The sequence below is a fragment of the Vanessa tameamea genome, chromosome 5 (genome assembly GCF_037043105.1).
Source record: "Vanessa tameamea isolate UH-Manoa-2023 chromosome 5, ilVanTame1 primary haplotype, whole genome shotgun sequence".
Classification (NCBI taxonomy): domain Eukaryota; kingdom Metazoa; phylum Arthropoda; class Insecta; order Lepidoptera; family Nymphalidae; genus Vanessa; species Vanessa tameamea.
This window is the reverse complement of record NC_087313.1, coordinates 13,139,428-13,166,546: the sequence shown is the minus strand read 5'-3', so window position 1 is coordinate 13,166,546 and position 27,119 is coordinate 13,139,428. Positions and strand designations below refer to the sequence as shown.

Below are 27,119 nucleotides of genomic sequence, written 5' to 3'. Positions count from 1 at the left end.
ATAAATAAGTTAAAATCATACATTATTATATTGTCATTGAAAATATCGTAATATTTTTTTTACAATATTAAAATATTTTTTTATTTAAATCGTATCTGGTAACATATTGTGCATTATGCTGAAATTTTTAGTCACTCGATCAAGTAAAATTTTTACAATAAAACTACACTTAACATTATTACTAAATTTAATTAATTGTCAAATACACAAATCGTAAACAATTATATAGGCGTTTAGGACCTTATAATATTATCTATAACGTCGATCTCTAGAGCGTGATCTCTGACGATGTCGGTCACGAGCTTTGTCTTGGTGACGATCTCTAGAACGCGATCGTTCACGATGACGATCACGATTATGGTCACGTTCACGATCGCGCCTGTCTCTGTCGCGTTCACGGTCGCGGTCCCTGTCGCGTTCTCTGTCCCTCTCATCGCGCCTTGGCGGTCTGTCTTTGGCATGTCTGTAATAATTAATCATATGTATACAAAACATATCTACGAAGTATGTGAAGTGGTTTAATTCTATTAATATTTAATACCATAGCATACAATATTTAATTTAAGCTGTTAACTCGCTCTATTTGAAATGTTTGATACCTTTACAAAAGATATGAATCAAATTTACGATTTACCTGTCCCCTTCTCCATAATCACGTCGATCGCGATCATCATGTTCACGGCGATCCGAATCCATTCGCCCCGTGTTGTAATTTGTATTGGCATTGTTGTTGCTGTTGCCACCGCGATAGTTGGCAGCAGGCTTTGTAGCATTGCTCTGTCGGTTGTGCTCTGCTAATCTTTTTTAGAAAATTGAATAATTAGATAATCAATTATATTTAAATATCTATCTACAATTTACTATTTCACAGTTATGGTTTTACTATTGATTGCGAATGACGTCGCCCTATAGTAAACATTACGTGGAACAGATTTTCACAATATGGTTGCTGCAAAACATCGAGCTACAGATTTAAAGGAGCAGTCATAAAATAAATTTTGTCTCTCGACTTATTATATATCGTTGCCTGTGGGGTTGTTAGATTACCAATGGAAGCATGACAAAATAAAAAATCGAAAATAAAAAAAAGAGATAAAACAATATAATATTTTAATATCATTTAACTCTGAAACAAGAAAGCAAAAATTAGTTGTTATGCAAACTTTTAATATCAGTTTTAAATTGAACTTCACCTATTGTCTATAGAAACAACTTTTTTATATTTTTCTGAGTAGACTAAATTAAATATTTTTTAGTTAATAATTTTGATTCAGATACTATTTATATTACTTTTAAAATAACAATCAAATAATATAAATTATCTTATTATATCAGTTTTTATTATTAAGAGATCAAAAAGTATCTCAAATATTGTTTAAATACCTACTTCTGCTCAATTTGCTTCTGAATTGGCACGGGTATTCTCGGAAACAGGGTGCTAAACCAGTCTAGTTTGATAAGCATTTGTCGTACAATGGCACCCATAGTTGTCGAGCCTCCACCGCCGGCACGGGGATCCACTTCTTCCTCATCATCTAAGTAGTCTGCATACCAGTCAAAGAGGTCTGCTGGGGGCTGGGTGTACCGAATATACATAAATCCTGATGACAATAACAATAGCTTAAGTTATACACATTAGAATATACACTTAATAGAATTGAAATAAAAAATATTTTTGTGTGAAATATATAGGAATATAATTGTGAACTCTGAAAAATAACTTAGTTTATATATTATGCATTTTAAGTAGAAAGAAAACCAATTATATTTCACATTTTCAATGAATACTTGAGTACATGAGTGTAACTTATAAGACTATGAGATGTTTCAGTAGACCTTTTAAAAACCAACAATTTTCTAGTACATTGTTTCATAGTGTACAAAAACAATTTTTTGCATGAACAGCAATTTCATACAAAAAATTTACAAAGTACATATCTTTCTCATTTAACAAACATCTATTATACAAAAAAAATATCAAAATTCATCAAGTGGTTTAAAAGGAGGAAGCAAATATACATGTAAACAAAGAAAGTAACTTTGTTTTATACTTTTACAGAAGCATAAAACTATATAAGAATATACAACTAGTTTAAGTCCTCAGGCTTTTTAAAATTTTTAAAGACCTACTAGTAAATATTGTAAGCATGAACAACACTGTTGTGAAAATGGCATAAAGTAGCTATTGCATTTATTGAAATTTCCCATTGAAATAGAACATAATATGTAGATATGGTCGGATTAAACATTTTGTGGCTCCCAGGCATGTTTGTCATGGGGTCCTATTACCCCTTTTTGAACTTCCCCAAAATATATTTCTTTGAATTTTGGCTTTGACTACTTTACATTTAAAACCATTTCCCATGGATTATAAAATAGTCAACATAATTTTATTCCCTATGATGAAAAAGTTCCAAAGCAGTTATGACACTGGTATACAAATCAATTCATAAGTATTGTCAAACAACATCAGTGGTCATAATTAAATATTTTTGCTCATCATACCTACCAAGTGCTCTGATGTATGGTGAATCGGTGTGTTGCAGTAAGCCGTTAACTTGTTTTCGTGTCAGCCTCAAGGTGTATAACTTGTATAGTAAGCAAAATGCAGTGGACACAATTCCACCTGCACCAACACCTCTGACCTATGATAAATATCAAAGAATTAAAACAACATTAAATTTGATGAATTTAATGTTGTTTTAATGAATGAATTTGAACTGAAATTAAGCTAATTATTATTAATAACATAGTAGCTTTATCAAATCACTGTTGTAATAACATACTCACGCCGCCACACATGCCAGTTTGACCCGCCGTCTTGCGACTTCCGCGCTCCCACGGCTCCAAGTGCTTCACTTGATAGTAGATCTCATCAACAACTTCATGATATGTCTTCAACTTGAATAGATGCACTGGAGACAATAGCATACTTTAATTTATTGTTTAACGATATTAAAATAACCACGACGATGTAAAAGGAAAGAAAGGATGTAAATTAAGGAAATGATTGTGATCCATACTCCTTGGTGTTGTTTTGTTTGCTTACCTACCTTTGAAGTAGCTAGAACCTTGAATATTTGCTAATATTAAAGGGTTCAGATTCATAGTTTGTTCATTACCCCATATTGGTAATACGTTATGCTGCTTGCTTGTCTTTACGGGTTTTTGTTGATTGTATTCTGAAAATGCAAATTGTTAATAAAAAATTGTCGACTCGCATAAACGAAAGCATCAGACAAAACATACCTTCAACTTCAGACATTTTAACTATAACTAAATTACTAATACTTATCGTATAAACTGAGATGAAAACTATGTCACAATTGAAAGCGCTATGGTAAGCTTTATAATGTTTTGCCTCCAAAAGAACCCAACCAAGTTACGTTTAACGTGCAACAAATAGCTTTCATGACGTGCTTAGTGAGTGACGATTTATTGTAAGTGTTGCACTATTTTTACTAAACAAATTTCTATTCTACTGAAAACCTACCATTGTTGAATAAATAAACTTATTAATTAATGTAACGGCAATAATTCTGGTTCTGAATATAAGGAATTAATTTTTAATTAATATTAAATGCGTATATATATATATATATATATATATATTACTTATATTTTAAAGATATGATTTTCCGATTATTACTAAATTCTTTTGAACCCTATGAAGAACTCAGTTTCGAAACAGAACTATTATAGACTTTAGTAACTAGTAAAGTGATTTGATATTGTTAACTTTATTTTTTTCTGTGATAATCTCATCACAAGTTTCTTTCGAATTGTTAAATCGATGTAAAGTGAAGTAACGTCCCACAGTAACGACTAACGTCCCAAAGGCTGATCCCGTCCCGGTGATCTTCTAGTTTACCTTACTCATAGGTGGGCGGAAGCAGTTGAGAGCAAGGGGGAGGCATTAGCAGCCAGAATGGACATAGCCAAGGCTTTCGATCGCGTGTGGCACAAAGCGCTTCTTTCGAAGCTTTCTTCCTATGGAATTCGAGAACATACCGTTAGCCGCCACAGCTAGTATCGAAATACTTGGCGTCGATGTTTCGAGCCTCGTTCAGTTCCGCGGTCAATTGGAAGGCAAAGCCAAATTGGCATCAAAAAAGCTCGGTGTGCTCAGCAAGGCAAGACAGTATTTCACGTCGGCCCATCGTCTAAGACTATACAAGGCGCAAATTCGGCCTCACATGGAATACTGCTCTCACCTCTGGGCGGGTGCTCCCCAGTACCAGCTCCTTCCATTTGACCGTATCCAACGTAGAGCGGCTCTAATTATCGACGATCAAGCCCTTTCCGATCTGCTTGATCCTTTGGCTTTGCATAGAGATGTTGGATCGCTCTGAATCTTCTACAGAATTTATCACGGGGAATGTTCCGAGGAATTGTTCGGATTAATCCCGGCTGCTGAATTTCACTTTCGGACATCTCGTCAAAATTCCAAATATGGCCCGCACCACCTAGATGTCCGAAAATCCACAACAGCGCGATTTTTAAGACATTTTCTGCCTCGCACAACCACTCTGTGGAACCAGCTTTCGGCGACGGTTTTTCCGAACCGATACGACTTGGGAACCTTCAAGAAAAGAGCGTACTCTTTCCTGAAAGGCCGGCAACGCACCTGCAAGCCCCCCGGTGTTGCACATGTCCATGGGCGGTGGTAGTCACTTTTCATCAGATGAGCCTCCTACTCCTGCTCGTTTGCCACCAATGACATAAAAAACAAAAGGCTTCCTCTTCCTTTTCAGGAGAAGGTTTCGAGCTTACTACACAATATTGCTTCTATGGGGGTCGATAGATTCTCATCATCGATGTTATTATATATTTTCTTTCACCGCCAAGAAGAAGATGTAATACATACAAAATTGTTGTTGCCCGCAGGTTCGCTCGCATTTTAGTGTTTAGTCGTCAGGTCAAAACGTATCTTATATCCTTCCTTCGAGTTCAAGCTTGCTTCGATTGCTTGCTTCTTTAAATTCAGTTGTGTGGTTTGGCCGTGAAACAGCAAAAAATTAGTACAAATTGAATACAGTGGTGCCTACCCAGGTTTTGAACTCGGAATCATCGGTTAAGATTCACGTCTCGTATCACTGGGCCGTCTACTCGAGTTGACCTAAATGCTTAAATCAGTAACGTAAATGTATTAAGGAGCATCGACTTTTCCACTTTTGTAATGGCAGGTCAAAATGATTTCTACAGCTGAATTTGCATTTGCTACCGATGCCCTATGAATAAGAACCAGAATGAGACGGAACATTCTCAAAATTAATCGAAAATCAGAAAACATTTATCGAGCGAACGCAGATTAGCAACGAAGTTCCGAAAAATACATATTTCTTTTACGAAAATGATAGAAGGGGAATACGATTTTAGTAGATAATTTGTTATTATTTAAGCATGTCAGTCATATATGAGTGTGTATATGGAATGTGGATGTATGTTCAACGACATTATTATTATCTTTTAATAAATATCAGTAATAAGTTACAACCAAAATTCCACACTAACAAATAAGCAATGTCTCTTGGCCAAAGAAGTACTAAAAACTAAACTGAACTGGGACAGGCGGACCACGCGCGCCTCAGTTCGAAGAGGTCGCATCCTATTCTTATTGCGCGGATTATATCACATTGATATGTAAGGAGCTACATGATATGTATGTATTTTATGCTTTCAATATATCATAGCTATAAAACGATATTCACCAGCTTTCAAGCAATAATACAAATATTATTTTAACATATTTTAAATGTGCAATTATGATTATGATTAATATAATGAAAAGTCTGTTTATAATATATTCCTAATGTAGGTAATTAAGAGACAATTATTTAAATCATTATTTTTTATTTACACATACTTATCAATACAACAATAATTGTTACTTATAAAAAATACATTAAAAACTATTTTCATTACTGATAATATAATTCCAAATTCATGCCATCATGTATTTCATCTGAAAAATGTGCTAAGAAAATTAACATTTGAATATCATACATAATACTTCATAAAAAATTTAAACTGTAACTTGGATGGATAGCATTATTCTGTTAACATTCATAAGTATTCAGTTGTTTCATGGGTCATATTAAGGCAGCACTTGATATGATAGATGGATGGATTAGCAAAATATATCATTTTTTAAATTTCATATTTTCTTTTGGAATGTTTACGTCACTATTTTCCTTTTTTACAAAAAAAGGATTTGTAGTCAAAGCCGTAATACTAAAATATATTTTGTGACGAAATTATATATTAACAAATGAATTGTCTATTCAACTGAATATACTATTATGTAGAATTATTTAAGATAATAATAGAACCAAGTTATCTTTTGGTTTTGTAATTATGTTAAACAATGCATGAATTTCATAATTAAATATAATGATAATTTTTAAATGTTGTCATTCAATACATTTTAATATTAACTAATTCATTATAGCATTGTTTTTCAACCTTCTTGACTAGCAACCCCTTTTCAAGTCAATAAATTCTGGTGAACACTCAAGGAGATAATAAAAATAATATTTACAAGGTGTGGCACCTAAGATTCTACCTTATAATTTAAATTATATGCTAAAAAATGATTACCATTAACAGTAAATCTATACAAACTCAACTGCTTAGAACTCTTTGTAAAGACATGGACTCCGAACCAATTATTAAAAAATAAACAAGTAGAGCCTTCTCAGTGAAATGTAGTGTATGACCTACAATTTTGCCTTATTCTGTAATCCACAACCTACAGCTTGAAAACAGTGCATATAATTATATTAAAATAAAAAGGATACAATCTGACAGTTTGATGTGGTCCTTGAAAACTGTGTACCATTTCTTCAAGACAATTTTATCGTATCTGGTACCCGTTTGTGCCGCTATAAGTTTCTTTAAATCGCCTACAGTATCATCAGGGTTACATTTGACTCTTACTTTTTTGCCTAAACGATCGTTACACGTAACTTCCAACATTTTCTGAAATAAATTTAGGTTATATATTTGTAATACACAATAACATTGTATTTAAATAATCGAAAGGATTAACTAACTAAATAACTGAGAAGTACGATTTTATGAATTGAATTTTATAAAAAGAAGCTTTTGTACTTAGAAAGTATTTCTAACTGTTTTTGCTTGCCTCTTTGTTGATTCGATGATAAACAATTAATAAACTGAACACTATAATATCTATACTAAAATAATGTTACTTCCTAACCCAAATCAAAGAGTTTAAAACAGTAAAAGCACTTCATCAAGAATCTACAACTTGTCAGTTGTCACTTGAGTACTTGACAGTAAAAATAAAATCCATAGAGTCTATTAAAATAGGTAAAATTATTATTGAAATAAATGAGTGATGAAGGATATGGATGGATGAAATTAAAATCTAATTTTAAACATATACCGAAATATCTGTACGTATGTATGACAACCAAAGAAAAAAAACATTGTCTTGAGTAAATTATAATTGTTATATAAAAAAACATGAGTTTTTCATTGTCATTGTCAATTTGACATAAATTACGGGATACGGCTTTTCGAATAAAAACATCCGACAAGTGCTACTCTTTAAATAAGATTGAATGCCAGATTAACTAATAATACCTTATTTATTTACAATATATTATTTTTTAATTATTTTTAAGTAAAACATTAAAGTTACGTAAATCACTTCGGTGTATAAGTGTCGTTGTACATGATGTTGCTTACATGAACAGGAAGTGTATCCAACTGTCCACACGTCATTCGAAGATCGACGACGAGTACAATACAACGACAGTGAAATTTCTTATTAATGATAGTGTAGTGATTTTGTGGTGAAAAATGCAAATTCCTAATGAATATGTCTCTACTGCTGAGGATGTGGCAGACCAGGTAAAATATTTTTTAGAAATATTTTGTATTCATCGATTCAATTTAAACTTAAAAATAAATATATACATGTACTTTAGATAGGTTTTGTCACGTCACCGGACTTATATTCTTGTTGGCAAGGTATATAGTAATAATTGTGATTGCTTCTTTTAAGAATAAGAATTATTCGTATTACTGAATGACTCATTAAATAGATTCGCTCTAAGTTTTACTTCAACAGTCTTAGTTAGTTTTGAAATCATGTTCATCTTAAAATCAATCCCATTAACAGTTTATTAAAAATAAATATTTAAATTTCAATTAAATTTATAAGTTGGTATTATAAATAAAATATGTATTAAACATTAAATTTTTCACTTAACAAAATATATTTTTATATATATAAATATAGTTTTAAAGTATAAAAAAGTATGTTTAAAGTTGTAAAAAATATTTGTAGTTTATATTAAACATTTTTCTTTTATCCAAAAAATTATGAATAGCACAAAGCCAGTTAGCTAAATAAATAAGATATTTATATTCATAATACAATAAATAAGTTAAAAGATTTACTGATAAGACAAGTTGCCTAAACAATTATTAATAGTAACTTAAACCATCTACATATTTTACTTTCACTTTTGTCTCTCCTTATATAATTACATTTGGATAGTAATTTCTGGATATTCTCAAACTCCTATAAAATTATATGTTTATTATATGTATATTTTGAAACACTTTTGGTATTGAATTAAACATGTGTTTTTCTTCAAATGTATTCTTTAATCATAAATTGTAAGATTAATATTAGATTAATATATATTACATTTTTTCTCTCAATTAGTGACATAGTTAATGGTAAAACTATTTATAATTAATAGTGTCAATATCAAGTTAATCCATTAATATCAATACAATTTCAATCTAAATGGTAATTTGTATATTAAAATAACCAAAAAATAAAAGAAATTTTACTCCTTATATAATTGCATTCACTAATAGGAAATACTTTTGTTTAACATATGGTATACTTTGTTCATTCTTTATTATCAATTTGTTCATACAGGTGATCAGAAAAGGCAAGAATGTGCTGCCAACAGTTGCCAGATTATGTCTCATATCAACATTTCTGGAAGATGGTCTCAGAATGTGGTTTCAGTGGTCCGAACAGAGAGATTACATGGACATGTCTTGGGGTTGTGGGAAATTCCTTGCTACTATATTTGTGGTGAGTTTATATCTTATATTATATTCTAAACAATACTTTATACTACTCTGATTTGATTAGTATTAGACTATGAAAACAGTCACTTGCTTATAAGCCTATAGATACCATAATTGTGGGCTTCGATTCCTAGTCAGGACCTTAATAAGTTAATAGATTTTTCTTTTGAGAAATACTCTAGTAGCTCAGTCTGGAAATTGGCAGTGTATCAAATCAAACAAAGTTACCACTAGTATTGTAGTTTCCACTGAGAAGAACCTGCAACCTGAAAGATAAATTTATTTTCTATCCATTGTCCATAATCTATATAGATAATTATATAAGATAAGTTTTATCAATTTATTGCGATCATATTATTAATAGAATAATTTTGTTAGTTAGTCTATGTTCATGCAAAACCTACTACTGATTATATTAAAATGGAACTTCCATGTCAGTGTTACCATTATTAAAATGGTATAGGCTAATAGTGATCAGATAATCAAGCACATTTCAGACAAAGTAAGTCTGAAAAGCTCTTAGACCTTTTTAAAATTTATCCATAATTTTTTGATGTTAAGAGAGAAGTATTTATAAGAATTGTCAAGCAAAAATCTTCCTATTTATTACTAAGATTCTTAGAATAGAAATGTTCAATTAGAACACATACAACTAACTTATATTGGTGCCTACTGAGCCATTTCTATTTTTTGTTCATTTTCTTTTATAGTAGTTATTATAACTTACGACATTACTTTTAGGTTTGGTCTGTACCACAGAAAATGACAGCAGTTTCTGTAAACTGCTGTCATTTTCTGTTTTGAAGTAGAAAACACTTACACTGGCCAATATTTTGAAAGCAAGATTTATGGGAGAATCTGATGATATACCACAAATGTTGCTGACTTTGCAAAGTCAATATATCCTTCCTGAGGTCTAGCAAATTTCATTAAATATTATTAACATTGTGTATTAATAATTTAAATAAACATTCATAGATAAAATTTATTACGTTTCTGGTTGGTTTTTCTCATTACAATATACTTTCCAAGCTCATAGTAGTTTCACAATCAAAGCAATTCTATAAAATAGCGATCAAAGAGGCAACTTGAAGTATTTTATGATTTCATAAGCATAATTAAAATAAAATAATTTAATTTAATTATACTTTAAGCCTAAAATAATAAGTAAAGTAATTCAATGTCTCTATAATAATTTATATTTTGTTTATAAGACTAAATTTATTCATAGATCTATGAACTGAATACTATTAAAATTACCAACATTTTTCCTTATTCAAGTAACTACAAGTATTTAAGCAATTTCTCGTAAATATAAATGAGGTAAAGTACATGCTGTTATCTAAAAAAAATGTTTATAGTATTATATTTTTAATGCAAACTTGATATTTTGTTTATGTATGTACAAAAAAAAAAAATTAAAGAGGAAAACAATTTACTCATTCCCATACTTACAAATATATATATATATGTGATACTCACAAATCACTTGAGGTTGTGGGTAAATAATTGACATATTGATTTAAAACTAAATGAAATTTAAATTATCAATACAGTTTTCCTTATTAATTGTTAGGGTTTGGATTTACAAAACAATGCTCGCGAACACATCAGATCTTGTACGTTCAATATTTTTACCGTCATAATAATTATCTTCGTGATATGTTTAATGACATTGCACTTAGTTTATTATATCGAAACCGCATAATTATGCGTTTGTTTAATAGTTTAATTAATTTAATTTAATAGTTTAAATTCATCTTTGATATATATTTTATATTATAATATATAAAAAAATACCATATGTAATTTCGTATAGAGCGATTTTGTCCGGTATTGTTTTGTTATTTATAATAAAAATTGAGGAAATTAACTTATATAATTGGAAAGATTTCCATACGAAATAATAATAGGAATTCGTTTTGTACGAAATTATACATTTTACTTTAACTAGTATCGCGTGCAGCCTGCACGCGATACTATTTGTATTTAGTGATATAAGAAAAAATGTGCCACTAGATATATTTCATTATTTTTCAAATAGTGCTCTGTGTTAGGGCCTATGTCTAGTTTCTGAATCGCTGATCAGGATAAAATATACATTTTCGAATTTCTGAATGCTCATTGGTCGATGGCAGCCGTTGTCTCAATAGGTGACTAATAAGCCAATGAGGGTGCAGTGTTTAGTCAAATTCACTAATGTAATTATTTGCTCATCTTGAAACTTTACCCGCGCGTTCAATGATTTGTACCCGAAATCCGTACGATAAACGGATTCTGTACCGATATATACACACGGATGTATGTTATATCTATCCAAGCATTCTCTTGTATTTATTTATTAAATATAATCTAAACTATTAATACTATAAAAAAGATTTACATGAAAATTCTATATAAATGATTTTAATGTCTCACCTACTGACCTGTATTATCAGTAGCCTAAGTTCTTATCAGTATCAGTTAGTACACTATACACTGCTACTTTGCTCAAACTGTTAATTAGTTTCAAAAATACAAGTTGCAAGTGAGCACATATAATATATATATAAGTATAATAGTTAAATTTGTTTGTGTGTTCTGATAGGAAAAAGTATAGGAGTTTTATTTGCAGTCAATTTATCTGTTACATTTTTACTGTAAAATTATGAAATTCATCCATTTAATACTACCATACATAAATAATACCGTGCAATTAGATATCCTTTAAATTTATTCTCATGCGTTACGTTTCTACTGATTAAATATTTATTTAAGTAAGATTGGTGTCACAAGTATTTGTAACTTGTAACTATTTTAAAAATTTCAATTGTAACAAGTTACAAAATTTCTTTAGAATTTTCTTTCACCATTGTTTGCACAACGTGTTACTGAAGAAAAGTTTAGTATCGCAAATGTCATCACACTATTCAAATAGCTTTCAAAATAACTTGCATAATATTATCTAATGATGTTTAACTTTTAATTAGCTACTACATAAATAGTTTTAAGAAATTTTACTAGTTCTGACCCTCGATTTCCACAGCCAGGTAAGAGCAAGAACGTTCACAATCCCGCCAAGGAAAGCTCGCTGCCTATCCAATTAAAACAATCAATAATTATTAAATTATCAATATATAAACTTACTACCAAAAATTTTTACCGATATTCTGGGTTTCTAGACATCTGACTGTAATCTGGTTCCTGCAGGTACTGGGATTAAAGCCTATGTTAATCTTAAGCCCATAAACGATCTTTAAGAAAAACAATCGCGTCGATCGATATTTCCGATCAATGGTTTACACAAACGCAGCGAGTTGAGTGAATGACAAACCAATCAAGCAATTATCATGCAAACATGCTATTAATATTGTATAATTTAAAACCATTTTGTCCAAATTACAGTTTAATAACAGATAATTTAGTGACTTATTAGCTAGCCTAAGACTAGGGTAGACCAGTAGCAGTCCCGCCCACTCAACTGATCTAACAAGAAGTGAAAGTCTACTTGTCCTTTCTATTGAGGAAGTGGGCCACGTCTCGCTGGCACTTGAATGAAACCTAATATTGATATAAAAAAATATATATTCTACCTATATAAAGCTGAGGTGTTTGCTTGATTGAACGAGCTATTATTCTATAATTACGTTAGATAGCCGATTTATTGAGAAATATTATATGGGATATATTAAATCACGCTACCTACGAGGGCGAGGTAGTAACGTTTCACGCAGGTGAAAACGCGTGAAGTAACTATTTAAATGTCCATACTATTATTATACACGTTCGAGGCAAAGTTGCTCAGACTGTCTGCCTGTTACGCTTTCACGGATACACCACTGAACCAATTTTGATGAAATTAGTTACGGGGTAAACTTAACCCAAGATAGCCTAATTTTTTGTCCTGTTTCTTAATGAAAGTAACGTGAAATTTACGTGGGAGTGTCATTTATCGTCCTTAACAGGAAGGTTCAGCTCCGCAGCACACTTACTTAGAAAAGTTAGATAACTAACTGATATTCATATTGCTCCACCAGTATATGCCGGTAATTTTCATAGACTTGTGTCTTATGGCATATTACTTTGGGGCCACGCTAGGGATGTTGAAACATTTTTCATCCTACAAAAAAGAGCTGCCGGACTATTTATAATGTTAGAGCTCGAGACTCTCTTCGGGATGTTTCTTATAAAGTGGGTACATTTATAGTTGCTTCACAATATGTTTACAACAATATTATGATAATTTAATAGAATCGGTAAAAATCATTGTAAGAACACGTGAAGTAAGGATAATAATCTTATAACGCCAAGTTTCAGACTGCGTAAAGTAAATTAATTCTTCCTTAGTCTAGATTTTCTTTTTATTATAAAGTTGCGCTAATATTTATTTAACTTTGTCAATTCCTAAATTTAAATCAATTGTTAAAAAAATCTCATTAATAAGTTACATTAGTCAACTCAAGATTATATTATAGATATTAGATAATGCATCAGCGTGGAATTAGTATTCCTTGACTTTCAGACATGATACATTTGGTTTTTAGATTAGTGTAGGTTTTTTTGACATAGCTTTGTATTTCGATTTTTTTTTTATAACATAGATTGGCGAACGAGCATATGGGCCACCTGGTAAGATGGTAAGTGGTCACCACCGCCCATAGACAATTGTGCTGTAAGAAATATTAAACATTCCTTACATCGCCAATGCGTCACCAAACTTGGGAACTAAGATGTTATGTCCCTTGTGCCTGTAGTTACACTGAGTACTGTTGTTTGGCAGTACAATATCTGATGAGGGCTGATGAGTGGGCGGTACCTGCCCAGACGGGCTTGCACAAAGCCAACCAAGTAGAGTTATATGTATATGGTAGATACGAGGAACTATAGTATATTTTATAAAAACAATAACAATAAATTTAATGTTGTATTATAAACGATACATACTTAGTTAAATTTTATTATTTTTAGTAGTCACAGTTTGTAATACGAAATTAATGGTATACGTACACATTTTTAACAGCCAAAAAATCGCAAATCGCTTTTGTCATTTGACCGCTTTGTTATCCTTGACCTATACTAGCCAGTGGTCGAGCGAGGTAAAAAAATGTCGTTAACGGATGAATATTATTTTGCATAACATTATTTTTATTCTACTAAATGTCGCCTGCGATTTCGCTCGCGTTTTAACGTTTGTTAATCAGATGCTGTGCATAAAAAGTAACTTATAAGCAAGCCTGAACTCCGAGAAAGGACCAAGGAAGGAAGGATCTATCGATAGATAACTTTAGCAAAACACGAGTAATTTTACTTTCTTGTTTTATGTGGTACAATATATGTATATACATAAATATATTTAATTAAAGTATAAAAGCGAGATGTTAAAATAAAGAAAGAACTTATAAGTATAAAATATTTATTATCGTAGTTGATAATTTTGACATTTTATTTAACACTAGTACTTGCATCGCACGTGTGGAATAAGGGTCAACATAGGGTACATACACGTTTATATCATAATACACCTGTATTGGTCGGCATTATTTTATTCGACATCATTAACTGATGAATACTACACCTAAACATTCATGAATCACTCCGAAAACCTATAATAACAATATATTTTTTTTATTATAAAAATCCGTTTGGTAGTGTTCGAGTTTATTCCGTACACACAGACGCACAAGTCTGATACAGTACCTCTCTAATGAGATGTGTCATTCTTGTATTTGTATTTGTGAATAGTTTTGATGCTCTACGAGTGTTCTTCTGAATCGGCGTATATAAAAGTCCACATACCGGAATTAGAAGCAGTTTTTACTTTCATTAATCATTTACATGTTGATTATTCCGGAGTGTTAATACAATGCAGTTTTATAAGTCATAATTTATTTATTAAAAAAGAAAAGAAGTTTTTTATTTTATCAAATAACTATATTTACAATATAAGTCATCGGAAGCACGTAGATAAAATATACAAGAAGTAAATGATTATCATAACATGACAAACTATCTATTCGTGGTTAAAAAATCCGTCCTTATGGAGAGTACATATTATAAAATTTTGTAAGAAGAAAAATACTTACGAAAATTTTCAATATTTTCGTAAGTATTTTTGACCATATTCATGACCTATAAGTAAATAGATAATATATTTAAGGTTTTTAAATTAACTAGACTTTGTGTGTAGTTTCATATTTTACAATTATTTGTTTTATGGATTTATACAGACAAATCAATCCAATTTGGAATAGAGATTACTGATTATGACTTAACTTATAGCCTACGTATCACTAGCCACTTTTCACACGCGGTCGTATTCGGTGGACGAAAGGTAAAAAAATAATAAATATAAATTAAATTTGTGGAATGTGTTGCTGGTGTTTTTGTATAATTTAATTGACGTGTTTTATTATTATTTTCAGATAGTAAATTTAGTGGGACAGCTGGGTGGCTGTGTCATGGTACTCGGCAGGTTAAAGGTCGACATTGCTTGTGGGATGCTCTTCTTCATCGTCGTTTTACAGGTGATATTTCATTCCAATTTTACATAAATCCACAATGCCCGCCAAAAGTACTTGATACATGTAATTGAACATTGTCATCATTGAATATATTTAGTATGTACGAAGGCTATATTGTATATTTATACGTAACATATTTTTTTCAACGTAATCGAAGTGAAAGTACTTCAGTCGGGGCACTTTCCAAAGTAGATGCCAAAACGTAACTGTCTGTTACTGTTACTAAAATTCTTAGGTCTCTAAAATGGTGTCCAAGACGAAATATAGGTGTGAAAATATCGCAATATCCTATAACAAAATTGTTTTCAACCACAACTGTATACAAATATAAATATATATAATCAATTTTTCAATTTATCCTTCACTCAATATTAATCCTTACTATTATGAAAAACGAATAAATCGTTTCCTTTTAAAATAACCGCTTCTAAAACGACCGACAACGGCGACAGCGAACAAACGAAGACAACAATACGATCATATTTCCTGATTCTATGTTTTAAATGTACCTTACCGGAGATACCGAATAAACCTAAAATCTTGTATTCACTTCATTAGTAGATCCAAGATACCCTAAATAACTTAAATGCAAAATTAATTTCCTTCTCGACGCCAATATGTGCCAACTTTATACTGCAGAGCACTTGTTACTTCATGAACCGCTATGTCTTATTGTTTCCTTGTTTCTCTAAAACTTATTCAAATAAGTACAAGGTTAAAGTTGATTTGAAGTCTGTTAGTTATGTGTTTTCCCGTTGTTATAGATATGTGTTCATGTTTGTCATAAGTATGTTTGTGTAAGCATGTGATTGCATTGTTACGCTTCGAATTCGAAAAACCGGCTCGCTCACAAAAACAAATTCAATACGTAGATCTTTTTTTGTTTTAACGTTGAGCTATTTAAGTACATTGTATTGTTCAGACTTGGCACGCTGACAATTAATTGTTTAATTATTCCCTAAATTCATAAGTAAATATAAGACCATAGCCAAATGCGCATCAAGTCAACACGTTTTTGAAAAAAAAACAATGACTTCAGCTAATTGGATTGTCGACGTCGATTAAAATAATCTGAACTTTTCGCGCCAATTTCTTTTTTTTTAATTTAAAAATGATAATCAGACAAATGGACAAAGCCATTGGTCACAAGCACCCATAGATAGCAATAGCGCTTAAAGAAATATTAACCATCCCTCTAAGATCTAAGATGTAAAGTCCCTTGTGTTTTTTATTAAGTTTTTTTGTCAGTTAAGCTACTAATAATGATATATTCATATTTAATGAGTTTTGAAATCATTAGTTAATCCTATATCTGCGTTTCTGATAACTTCTTACATAATAAAGTTCGTATCACGTTCTGTTTTATCAAATAATTTACAACATAAGTCATCGCAAGCACGTAGATAAAGTGTATAATAAGTAAATGTTTATCATAACATGACAAACTATCTATTTGTGGTAAAAAAAACCGTCCGTATGGAAAGTACATATTATAAAAAACTAAATATAACAAAAATCTTTTTAAATATGTTTTTTTTAAAAACCTATTTATATATGTTTCATTGATAACAATTTCCTTAATCACTTGTATTGTATGATCACTTCATACAATACAAGTGATTAAGGATTTGTGACATTAAAAAATATAGGAACGTGTATACAAGGGCCTTAATAAGTAACAGCCCGTAAATGTAACACCCCTGTCAAGGATAAGGCTTGGTTTTATCCACCATAATACTCCTCAGACTTGGAGGATTTGGGGTTAGAAGTTTCCGTTACCGCCGAGCACGATAATAATTATATATAATACAGGAAGACATTATTTCAATGGACATAGGCCAGGGTGTATACAATTTGAAGTTTTAACGTAAAAAGTCAGCGACGTAGTATTTCAACCAATTGGTGAAATCTATTATTACTGTATTAATCTGAAATTGAACCCTAATCAATATGGAATAAAAAAATAGAGGGAGCATCTCGCATATAAGCAATTCATTAAATTTTTATTACTATAAATTTTCGCACTTATAAAATAAATACCACCAATAAATACTGTTCTTAACAATTCGAGTTACGAGCTTTTAAGGACATCCAAAATAATATAACTTTGTGAATTCTTTTCAGACATTCGCCTACAGCATATTATGGGATATGCAGTTCTTGCTGCGTAACTTAGCGCTCATCGGAGCTCTCCTGCTCGTGCTGGCGGAGGCGCGAGCGGAAGGCCGCAGTCTCTTCGCGGGAGTGCCCTCGCTGGGGGAGAACAAGCCCAAGACTTACCTGCAACTCGCCGGCCGTATACTTCTAGCCTTCATGTTTATAACTTTGCTACGATTTGAAGTGTCGTTCCTGCAGGTATGATATGACGGTTTTATTATTTGCACATTTTTTTTGTTTTGTTAGATAGCTAATTATTGAGAAAGGCTATATTTTTTTATATTTTGACAAGCAAGTCTCAACTTAAAAGTTACGGGACGCGAGACTCGGATAGTCTAGTGGATAATTTGGTAAAATTTTCGGAACTACGAGACACGATTCGTCCTGGGACCCAATTCGAAGATACTTTAGGATGAATTATTAATTAAAATGTAGTTGTCATGCAAATTTAATCTTGTTGAACGGTTCATTCAAATGGAATATAGGTTCGATCAGTCCAGTGGGTGGTGCTGTCTTATTTACATTCTAAATAGAATAAATTATACACCAAATAAATAAATTATTCATTAAACTGGTCATTAAATAAAATTTAACAACATATTAATATCTTAAAATAAATAGGAAAACAAGAGTAGGTTGAAAAAAATATATTTGAGGAAGTTAGAAAAACAGGCCCCGAGACGTTCATTGTCTAGGAGCCTCGACATAGTTCATTCGGCCCTGTTGTCCCTTGCTGTTGGACCGGCTTAAGAGCTAATTCTACTATACTACTAAACCGTAGATCTGGAGATATTCATGTGGCGGCCTTGATATAGACACATGTATATTTATTACTAACAGTATTTAAAACGGGATATTTATCATGTTTTTTATTTTTATTTGGTGGAGCTCGTGAGTCTCGAGAGTCTCGTGAACAAGACATTCGTAGATAATGTCGAAATATCGAGCTCCACCAAATAAAAATAAAAAATATGGTAAATATCCCGTTTTAAATACTGTTAGTAATAAAAATAACCATGTTAATTTAAAATCTTACATGTATATTTGTTTGTTTGGATATTGTCCTACAACACTGAGAGAATACAGCCTGCAAACTTGGGTTAAAATTAGATTTAATTACCCCACCCAAATGGCTTTATCGGCTATAATATACTAGCTGTGCCCCAACTTCGTGCGCGTTTGAATTTAAGTTATTTGTATATTGCAGTGTGACTTTATTTTTGTTTTATGTATATATAATTCTAAAATAAAAGTAGCCTAAGTTACTCCTTGTTGCATCAGCTATCTGCCAGTGAAAGTCCCGGTCCAGCCATTCCAGAGATTAGCCGGAACAAACAGACAGACAAAAATTGTTATTATATTATATATAAAAAATATATTTATTATATTTTTTATAATATATATAAAAAATGTTATTTTGGTATATGTACCGTGTGTATTACATACATATGCATTTAGTAAAAATGGGTTATTTTAATATTACAAACAGACACTCCAATTTTTTTATATGTATAGATTAAAATAAATACTCCTTCAAGGTCCATTCTGCAACTTCAAGTAAATGGCCTGAGATATTTAATTCTAATTTTACTATGTCCAGATCGTCCAGGACCTTCTCGGCAGCATTCTCATGATCCTGGTGACAGTGGGCTACCGCACTAAGCTGTCGGCTTTGATGCTGGTGTTAGTGCTTACTGTGCTCAACCTTTACCACAACGCCTGGTGGGCCGTGCCCACTTACAAGCCTCTACGAGACTTCTTGAAATATGACTTCTTCCAGGTAAATATTTTTTTAATATAAAGTTACTGTAGTTGCTTTCTATGTCAAATAAATTAAAATGTTTTATTGCGACCAATCATAATATAAAAGTAAAATTTAGTAACAGCCTGTGATGTAACATTATTTGCCAGTATAATGCTGGGTGATGGGAACACATGTAGCAGAATTTAAACATGCAGGTTTCCTCACGATGTTATCCTTCACCCCCGAGTATGAAAAATTCAGAGTCGCCGGTTAGATTCCGCCATATTTCATAATTATATTAAATATAGTTAAGATTCGCGTGAATCCGTGGGCCATCATGGTTCATAATAAAATGATATTCAAACTATTTATGTTCATTACTTTTTTAACCAATTATGATTTTTAAGTGCCTTGAGATGTAATCTACTGTTGATGTGAGTCTTTTCAAAAACATAAAATATTAAAATAATGCTTTTCAGACGCTATCAGTGATCGGCGGTCTCCTGATGATAGTGTACCTCGGGCCCGGAGGCGTCAGTATGGACGAGCACAAAAAGAAGTGGTAGAAGTGACTCGGACCTAGTCCGCTGTGCACAGACTCTTGATATTATTCAATTAAGATTGTTGATGGTGCGTTGAATATATTGTCATGGTGTTTGTATGTAAATATGCAAGTTCCAAGATGTGTCGACTATTTCATCACCAGAGGGCATTGAGGAGCTAGATTATATTGTTTTTATAAATTAAAAAAATAACAAAATACAGCATGTGTAAGATTTTGAGAATTATAAAATCAATAGAACTTACCGAATTGGACTTTTTATATCTCATATTTTAAATTCCAACTATCTCATATAAATTCTACATGCATTCTTTATGATCACATATATTATTATATTAATATTTAAAAAAAAAAATTTTTTAAATCTATTGTCTCTTTTCTAGCTTTCAAAACACTTTGGCTAAGTTATAAATAGACTGCCCTACAAGCAACTACAAGCCCATTTCTAGAATACAAACATGAATTATAATGTTATTTCAATTTTATACAATAAGTATTCACATAATTGTTTATAAGTAACTATGAACTTTTCAAAAGTAGATTATAGTATTGATGATGGTATCTTAAATTTGTACATTGTGCACAATTATTTTTAAATGTGTGTGTTCTATTTGATGTATAATCTTTGGTTAGAATTATATTATTATTTGGTTGTTAAAATTCATATAAACGTTTTTTGTAAAGTTATATTTGTTATTATGTTCATTGATAAAAAAATATAAGTCATATTAGAAATAAAACATTAAACAGAAATGAGCAAAATTTGATGTAGCAAATATATTAATTTCATTCCGAATTAATTATCTGACAAATATGTAAATAATATTTGTACTTATCGACTGATCACTTGTAAATTAAAAAAATTTTAATTAAAACATAAAATTTAATTTTAATGTAGTCTGTATCTGATGTTGTGACAAGTCTATAGACGCGACTTTACAGTTATTAATCAAATAGCCCTTTATTCTTCCTTGTAAACTTAATTTCTACTAAAGTATATTTAAAAAGACAAAAAATATTTTTATAGTATTTTTTATTTATTTTTAATGTACGCTCGTGAAGAAAAGTCGAATTCGTAAATGAAATGTTTTCAATAAATATGACATAATACCTTCTACCTTTTTTTTTCGTAACCTATTTCTGTGCGAGACTATCAAGCTATTGCGTTTTTGCCATATTATATAATATTATTGTGTAAGTAAGACAACATTTTTTTATAACAGATTTATTTGTGAAGTGTTTAAATATAATAAACATAATTCAACAACTACGTGTAAATATTTTGTGAGTCTACTGTTCGGAAGCCTCATCTTCCGCCATATTTTTATTTGAAATATATTTAAAGACTGTGTTTGCTAGCTGTCTGTACTTCTCTGCGTGTGTGCTGTCTGGAAGTGCATATATGGCTGGTTTCCCACTGTTTATGCATTCAGACATATTTGAATCCACTTCAAAGCTCTGAATAATCTTAAGGCCCATCTGATCGGCTGTCTGCTTAGTTTCATTGCCAAATATGAAGTTTTTCGAACCACATTTATGACAGATTGCATGTGACATATTTTCAACCAGTCCAATAATGGGGACTTTGAGTTTTTCAAGCATGTTTACACCTCTCTTAGTAACTTGTAAAGCAGCAGATTGAGGTGTTGTGACAACTATTGCTCCTAAAACGACAGGACATTGATTAGATGGAGTAAATATGGTCTTTTGCTTAAGTTATATAACTAAAAATTATTTAAATGGACAACCATCTAACCCCAACTCAATGTAAAAACTACACTACAAATTATTTTCTCTTACCATCAATAGGCAGATTCTGTGCAAGTGACAGATGGGTGTCCCCAGTACCAGGAGGTGTGTCTACTATGAGGCAGTCAAGTGGGCCCCATGCTACGTTCCTTGTAAGTCGTTCCAACGCTTGCATCACCATTAGGCCGCGCCAAACTACTGCATTCTCACCAGAGACCAGCAACCCCATTGACATGCTGTAGATTAACATCATGTCAATTGCCACTGTGGGGCTACTTCAGTGGTGGATATCACTAGTTGAAATCCAACATTTAAGATATAAGTTTGATATATTAGCTAATATCTAATTTCCAATTTTATTATTATATCCACAATAACACACATGCTTATACTGATTTTTTTTATGTACACATTCAGACAGGTCATTATAATAGCTTTGGATCATACCAAAGGTTACTCTTGATTATTGTATACAATTCAAATTAAAAAAAAATATATAATATATATTATATTTATAAAATGTTTATTTTATAATAAAAACCTTATAAATTATTGAAAATTAAAGCATGTATTTAATAATTTTGAAACACAAAATTTTGATAGTTATAAATTTTTAAATGGCACAGACAATGTCATTCTGCACATATGTATTTGTTTCTTTTAACATCAATTACATCATAATAAATTTTTCAGATTAATTATTTATCTTGGCACATGGAACAGTTATGCAATACCTCAAATAGGTGTTTATAGAGGAATAAATTAAATAGAACACATACCACTTAACACCATAGTTGATATGGGGTTCTATTAGATTGTCATCATTCAGCATGGGCTCCCCACTGATGTTCATCATTAGAGGAACTGATGGACCAAACACATCTGCATCTAGGAGTCCTATCTCCTTGTCTGGTTCTATCACTTTCATTGCACAAGCGAGATTCACTGTAAGGTAATGAAAAAATTGATTATTTGCTTATGTGTGAAAAATATCTCATCAAATACTACATAAGCTCAAATTCTAACAAGAACATACCAGCAGTAGTTGTCTTTCCAACACCTCCTTTTCCAGAAGCAACCAGTATTATACTGTTAACTTTAGGTAAGGGCTTTTTTTCAGGCAAGCCCCGAGCCATGACCTTAGCTCTATGCTCGTTAACATCACTCTTACTATGCTGTAGTCTTACCGTGGTACAACATGGTGATGACTAGAAGACAGAAGAAATATTATACAATAAATCAAATATTTTTAAGTTTTACTAATATATATAAATTGGTTTTAAAAAAAATTACGAAATTATGTCATAAATATTTGGTACGCAAATTTAATCTAAAAAACGGTATTAATTATTTTTAAATACTTTTTTTATATCAAATTCTGTTATATTATAACAAAATTTGATATTGCGTCAGTATATACATATTATAGAAGTAGTGATTAAAAATTGCAATTACTTATTTTTTTTATATTTTTAATAATAAAAAACTACTACATACCTTTATATTTGAAACAAGCAGTCCATATACTCTCGGTAAAATTTTTTGCATACTCATTTCTTATTCAATTAAAAAGATTATTTATATACAAATAACTTATACAAGTTTTTAACTATAATTCGTACAGAAAGTATTAACACCTTAAGTATACAATTTATTTATTTCAAACGTCAAACACCCTTAACTATATAGGCCATCATTGAAGCCTAATGACATGCATGACATTGACAACAAGAATTATTATAATTTGCAGTACAGACGGCAATAATTTTGCAAATGAGATTTGAAAACATAGAACATAGTAAAAAAATAGGTTTTGTAATCACAGATCTACTTCTTTATCTAATATTTATTATAACGAACCAAACTTTTTTTATTTAAAAATTTTAAATAGCAATTAAAACTTTTTAAGCTTTCGTAAAACTTCATAAAGCTAACCTTAGTGAAAAATACTAAACGCAAATGTCATGTGCGGTGTGAGTGTTAAGCTATGTTTCTCTATTGCGAAAAATTTCGAATTTCTTTAGCGAATAGCTGAATATAGTAGGTAAAAATATTAAATGTGAAAATGGCTATCTGTTTACGTACATTTTCGCATAAAATACTACCGATAAATGGAATAGTTACTACCAAAAATCATTCCAATCGATTGTCTCGGAAAATTCCAGTGCGAACACAGTTTCTGGAAGATGTGAGTATTTTCCTCATAACTTATTTATATAGTTATGTTTCCATTGTTATAGTTAATCAGTTATTTGTATTATAACCTAACTATAACTATATAATACTAAATAAGATATCGTGTTTGACCTCGAGTCAGTTATGGTTAAATAATGTGATACTATTGAGTATTTTTCAGTTTCTTAGTAAAAGACGCATATCTAGTTGCCGAGTAGCACCAAAATGTACGACGGAAAGTACCATCGACGACATTTATGTTCAAGAAGTTCCTAACGCCGATAGTTACCTAACCCGAAACTTAAACGAAAAGTCGAAACCAATATTCATAGACAATAAAGAGGCAAATGCAGCTATCGAGAATGTAGAAAATTATATGAATTACTGCACAGATGGAATGAAAACTTTAAGTTTGACTTGTGATGATTATGTAGAACAGAAAAATTCTTATAATACAAATCAAATGCCATCAATAAGTATGAATGATGTTGACTTCTCAAAATGTAATGAGGTAGATATAATATTTATAACCTTTTGTTTATTTGCACTTTCAAATGCAAAATAAAATTAACAAAAAACACCTTATGAAAATATATATTTTAACTACTATGTTTCAGGACATAGAGCCAACATGCCTTTCGGATTTTGAACGTGATGCTATTGCATACTGCAGTGGACCCTCTACTTCTGCACAAATGTCACCAACTAGTTCTGAAGCTAGTGATCAAGAAAAACCAAGTGAAGAGCAGTTAATGAAAATATTTCATACTTTATCAAATACTGTAAGTATATAGGCATGTATCAATATGAATTAAAATTTATTAGAATAAAAAAATGACAATAGCTAAAATTAATATGATTGTTCATGTATATTAGTTAGTTACACAATAAAAAACAAAATTTGTTTTTCATTTTTAAATAAATAGGCATAATTAAAACAGGGGGTAGTAAAATGAAAATTAGCTTCTAATAGAAATTATTTTCTTTTCAGATGCCAAGTTTGTTTGTAAAGCCATTGGACTACTCAATCTATCATCCAAATTTAGTTTTTGTTAATAATATTAGGGGTGTGACCAGTGTGTAAGTAAATTAGTAATATGCATGGGCCTATTCCAACCACCGGAGAAGTAAAGACACAAAAACTCTTGTCATTGATTGATTTCACCTGATATCATTGGTCAAAAACTATGACAATCATTATGGATTCGCATAAAATATATGTTTTAAACATCAGCATTAATTGTTATCGGAAAAGGTTTGTTTATATTTACTCCTTCTTCGATTGGAATAGGCAAATATGCAATTTCTTGTGTTCATAATATTTGAATATTTTTAGTAAAACTTATTTATTTTTACTGACTGGTTTGAATACTCTGTCTAATTAGCAAATTATTCATGTTTTGTTGAATAAAAAGTAAACCTCGTAATTGTTTTATGTATTTACTATAGCATGTTATGATTTCAGAGGGCTGTTCCACTATGTCAAGCAAGTAGCACTTTTGCGGACAGTGGCACACATTAAATTTGCTTATGTGAACTTTGAAATATTGAAGATAACAGCACACCCAGAAGATTCTTCTATTAGGTAAGTTGTGTTATATTTAAATTCTTTAAAATCACACAATGCTAATAAATTAAATTCCAATATTTATTATTGCCTGCTTAGAGATATATTTAAAAATGTTACATTAAAATATTATTTTAATGTAACATTTCTGTAAATGCTATTTTTTTTACTGAAAATGACTATTAGTTTTATTTTAGACACCAGAGTATACAACTCTGTAAAATCAAAACATCTATGTATATTAGATAAATATCATAGAACATAAATCTAATAGGTTGTTGCTTGTAGGATGAGATGGAGAATCAGAGGCATTTCTGGTCTTAAAGTATTCTTTATGTTCTGGAAATACAAACTGTGGAACTTGAAGGAGGTTTTCCAAGATCAAGAGCTGTAAGTATATTAGTCATTAGTATAAATGGAATTTCCATATCCATAACATCCCTGGTATAATCATAAAATAGATAATATCATATATCAGCAATGGATTATTGAGCCTTCTCTTATTTTATGTTTTTGGTTCCTTTCAAAATTTACATCTACATGTTTAAAAATAAATCTATTTGTTTTACAGGTGGTATGATGGTTTTTCCACATTTTATGTTGGTTCCGATGGTCTCATTCAGAAACATGTAGCAGATAAGGTGAGATAATATATATATAATATAGAAATGTAGTTGTTCGTCTTATTTATGTTATCATAAACTTGTACCAATGTTACATTAATTCTTAAATAACTTTAGAAAACATCATTGAAGTCATTAATTATTGTATTGTTTAAACATATTGTTTTACAGGTGATGCCAGACCAAGATTCAATAGTAGATGATGAAGAAAAAGCACCAATAGCTGCAAAAATAGCTCTACTTATTGGTCTTCTCCCTCGCAATTATCTCTCTGATGTGTCTCCGTACTTCACAACATCGTCAGGCACCTCTGATTGCACTTCACAACCATTTAAACTCTTAGAATAATAATTAATCTTATTATATAAATAATGTGTGATAACTGATAATCAATCTGCAAAACCACAATTATTAACATTTTTAGAGCAGGGATGAAATATCATTTTTATATTTATTGTTAATTAAATGATTTTTTTGACATTACTTTGCAGCTTTGCTTCTGCAAATCGCAAATATAAAAATTATAGTAATATTTATAATCAAGATTTGCAGTATTTACTGTAAACTTAGTGATGTTTTAAAATTAGTAAACGCCTTTAGCTTATATAGATGTTATGTATTTAAATACAATAAATAAAATACATTGTTATAATGTTTCTTTAATTTTAGAAAATATATATCCTTTTGCCTTTGGATGGATTTAAAATGATTAAATCAATTGTTTAAAAAAAGCTTTATAAACGCAGATTTGTCTTAAGTTCATACAAATTAGATTAATTTGGTAAGATATAAATAAGAATCTGCAGTTTTGAACTATTATGCTATATACATTTAAAAATACTACTTATTTTAATGTATATTGGAGAACCACAGATCCGAAATACAGCAGCTATTAAATCAAATGCACTTAATATATTACGACTTATCTTAATCCGTCTAAAAACGTTCGTTAGCCATA

At 30.7% G+C, this 27,119-nt stretch overlaps 5 protein-coding genes across 8 annotated transcripts; 2 read left to right on the top strand and 3 right to left on the bottom strand.

Moving 5' to 3' along the window:
• Positions 1 to 169: 169 nt before the first annotated feature.
• On the bottom strand, positions 170 to 3,430 carry LOC113404481 (pre-mRNA-splicing factor 38B-like). Its single transcript, XM_026645388.2, has 7 exons — positions 3,250 to 3,430; positions 3,054 to 3,182; positions 2,791 to 2,915; positions 2,510 to 2,645; positions 1,388 to 1,601; positions 635 to 799; positions 170 to 463 (listed from the first exon to the last, which is right to left on the bottom strand). The coding sequence occupies exons 1-7, from the start codon at positions 3,263 to 3,265 to the stop codon at positions 250 to 252; spliced, it is 999 nt and encodes a 332-aa protein (XP_026501173.1). The 5' UTR covers positions 3,266 to 3,430; the 3' UTR covers positions 170 to 249.
• A 2,403-nt stretch (positions 3,431 to 5,833) lies between these two features.
• Ubl (ubiquitin like) lies at positions 5,834 to 9,342 on the bottom strand. Of its 4 annotated transcripts, none has more exons than XM_026645393.2 (3): positions 9,313 to 9,342; positions 6,801 to 6,981; positions 5,834 to 5,965 (listed from the first exon to the last, which is right to left on the bottom strand). In XM_026645393.2, exons 2-3 carry the CDS (start codon positions 6,976 to 6,978, stop codon positions 5,922 to 5,924), a joined length of 222 nt encoding a protein of 73 aa, XP_026501178.1. In that variant the 5' UTR covers positions 6,979 to 6,981; positions 9,313 to 9,342; the 3' UTR covers positions 5,834 to 5,921. The 4 variants fall into 4 exon arrangements, with proteins under 4 accessions (XP_026501178.1, XP_026501182.1, XP_026501179.1 ...); XM_026645397.2 differs by lacking the exon at positions 9,313 to 9,342 and adding an exon at positions 7,271 to 7,292; XM_026645394.2 differs by lacking the exon at positions 9,313 to 9,342 and adding an exon at positions 7,114 to 7,234.
• Positions 7,723 to 21,157, top strand: LOC113404483 (surfeit locus protein 4 homolog). Its single transcript, XM_026645390.2, has 6 exons — positions 7,723 to 7,881; positions 8,927 to 9,088; positions 15,486 to 15,587; positions 17,709 to 17,939; positions 19,342 to 19,521; positions 19,965 to 21,157. Exons 1-6 carry the CDS (start codon positions 7,831 to 7,833, stop codon positions 20,049 to 20,051), a joined length of 813 nt encoding a protein of 270 aa, XP_026501175.1. The 5' UTR covers positions 7,723 to 7,830; the 3' UTR covers positions 20,052 to 21,157.
• Positions 20,419 to 23,480, bottom strand: LOC113404482 (iron-sulfur cluster transfer protein Nubpl). Its single transcript, XM_026645389.2, has 5 exons — positions 23,294 to 23,480; positions 22,833 to 23,004; positions 22,576 to 22,741; positions 21,848 to 22,032; positions 20,419 to 21,711 (listed from the first exon to the last, which is right to left on the bottom strand). Exons 1-5 carry the CDS (start codon positions 23,348 to 23,350, stop codon positions 21,338 to 21,340), a joined length of 954 nt encoding a protein of 317 aa, XP_026501174.1. The 5' UTR covers positions 23,351 to 23,480; the 3' UTR covers positions 20,419 to 21,337.
• Positions 23,481 to 23,731: 251 nt separating this feature from the next.
• On the top strand, positions 23,732 to 26,813 carry LOC113404480 (uncharacterized). The gene is made up of 8 exons (XM_026645387.2): positions 23,732 to 23,984; positions 24,153 to 24,482; positions 24,589 to 24,753; positions 24,963 to 25,051; positions 25,437 to 25,556; positions 25,827 to 25,928; positions 26,110 to 26,179; positions 26,333 to 26,813. Exons 1-8 carry the CDS (start codon positions 23,862 to 23,864, stop codon positions 26,507 to 26,509), a joined length of 1,176 nt encoding a protein of 391 aa, XP_026501172.1. The 5' UTR covers positions 23,732 to 23,861; the 3' UTR covers positions 26,510 to 26,813.
• Positions 26,814 to 27,119: the final 306 nt, after the last annotated feature.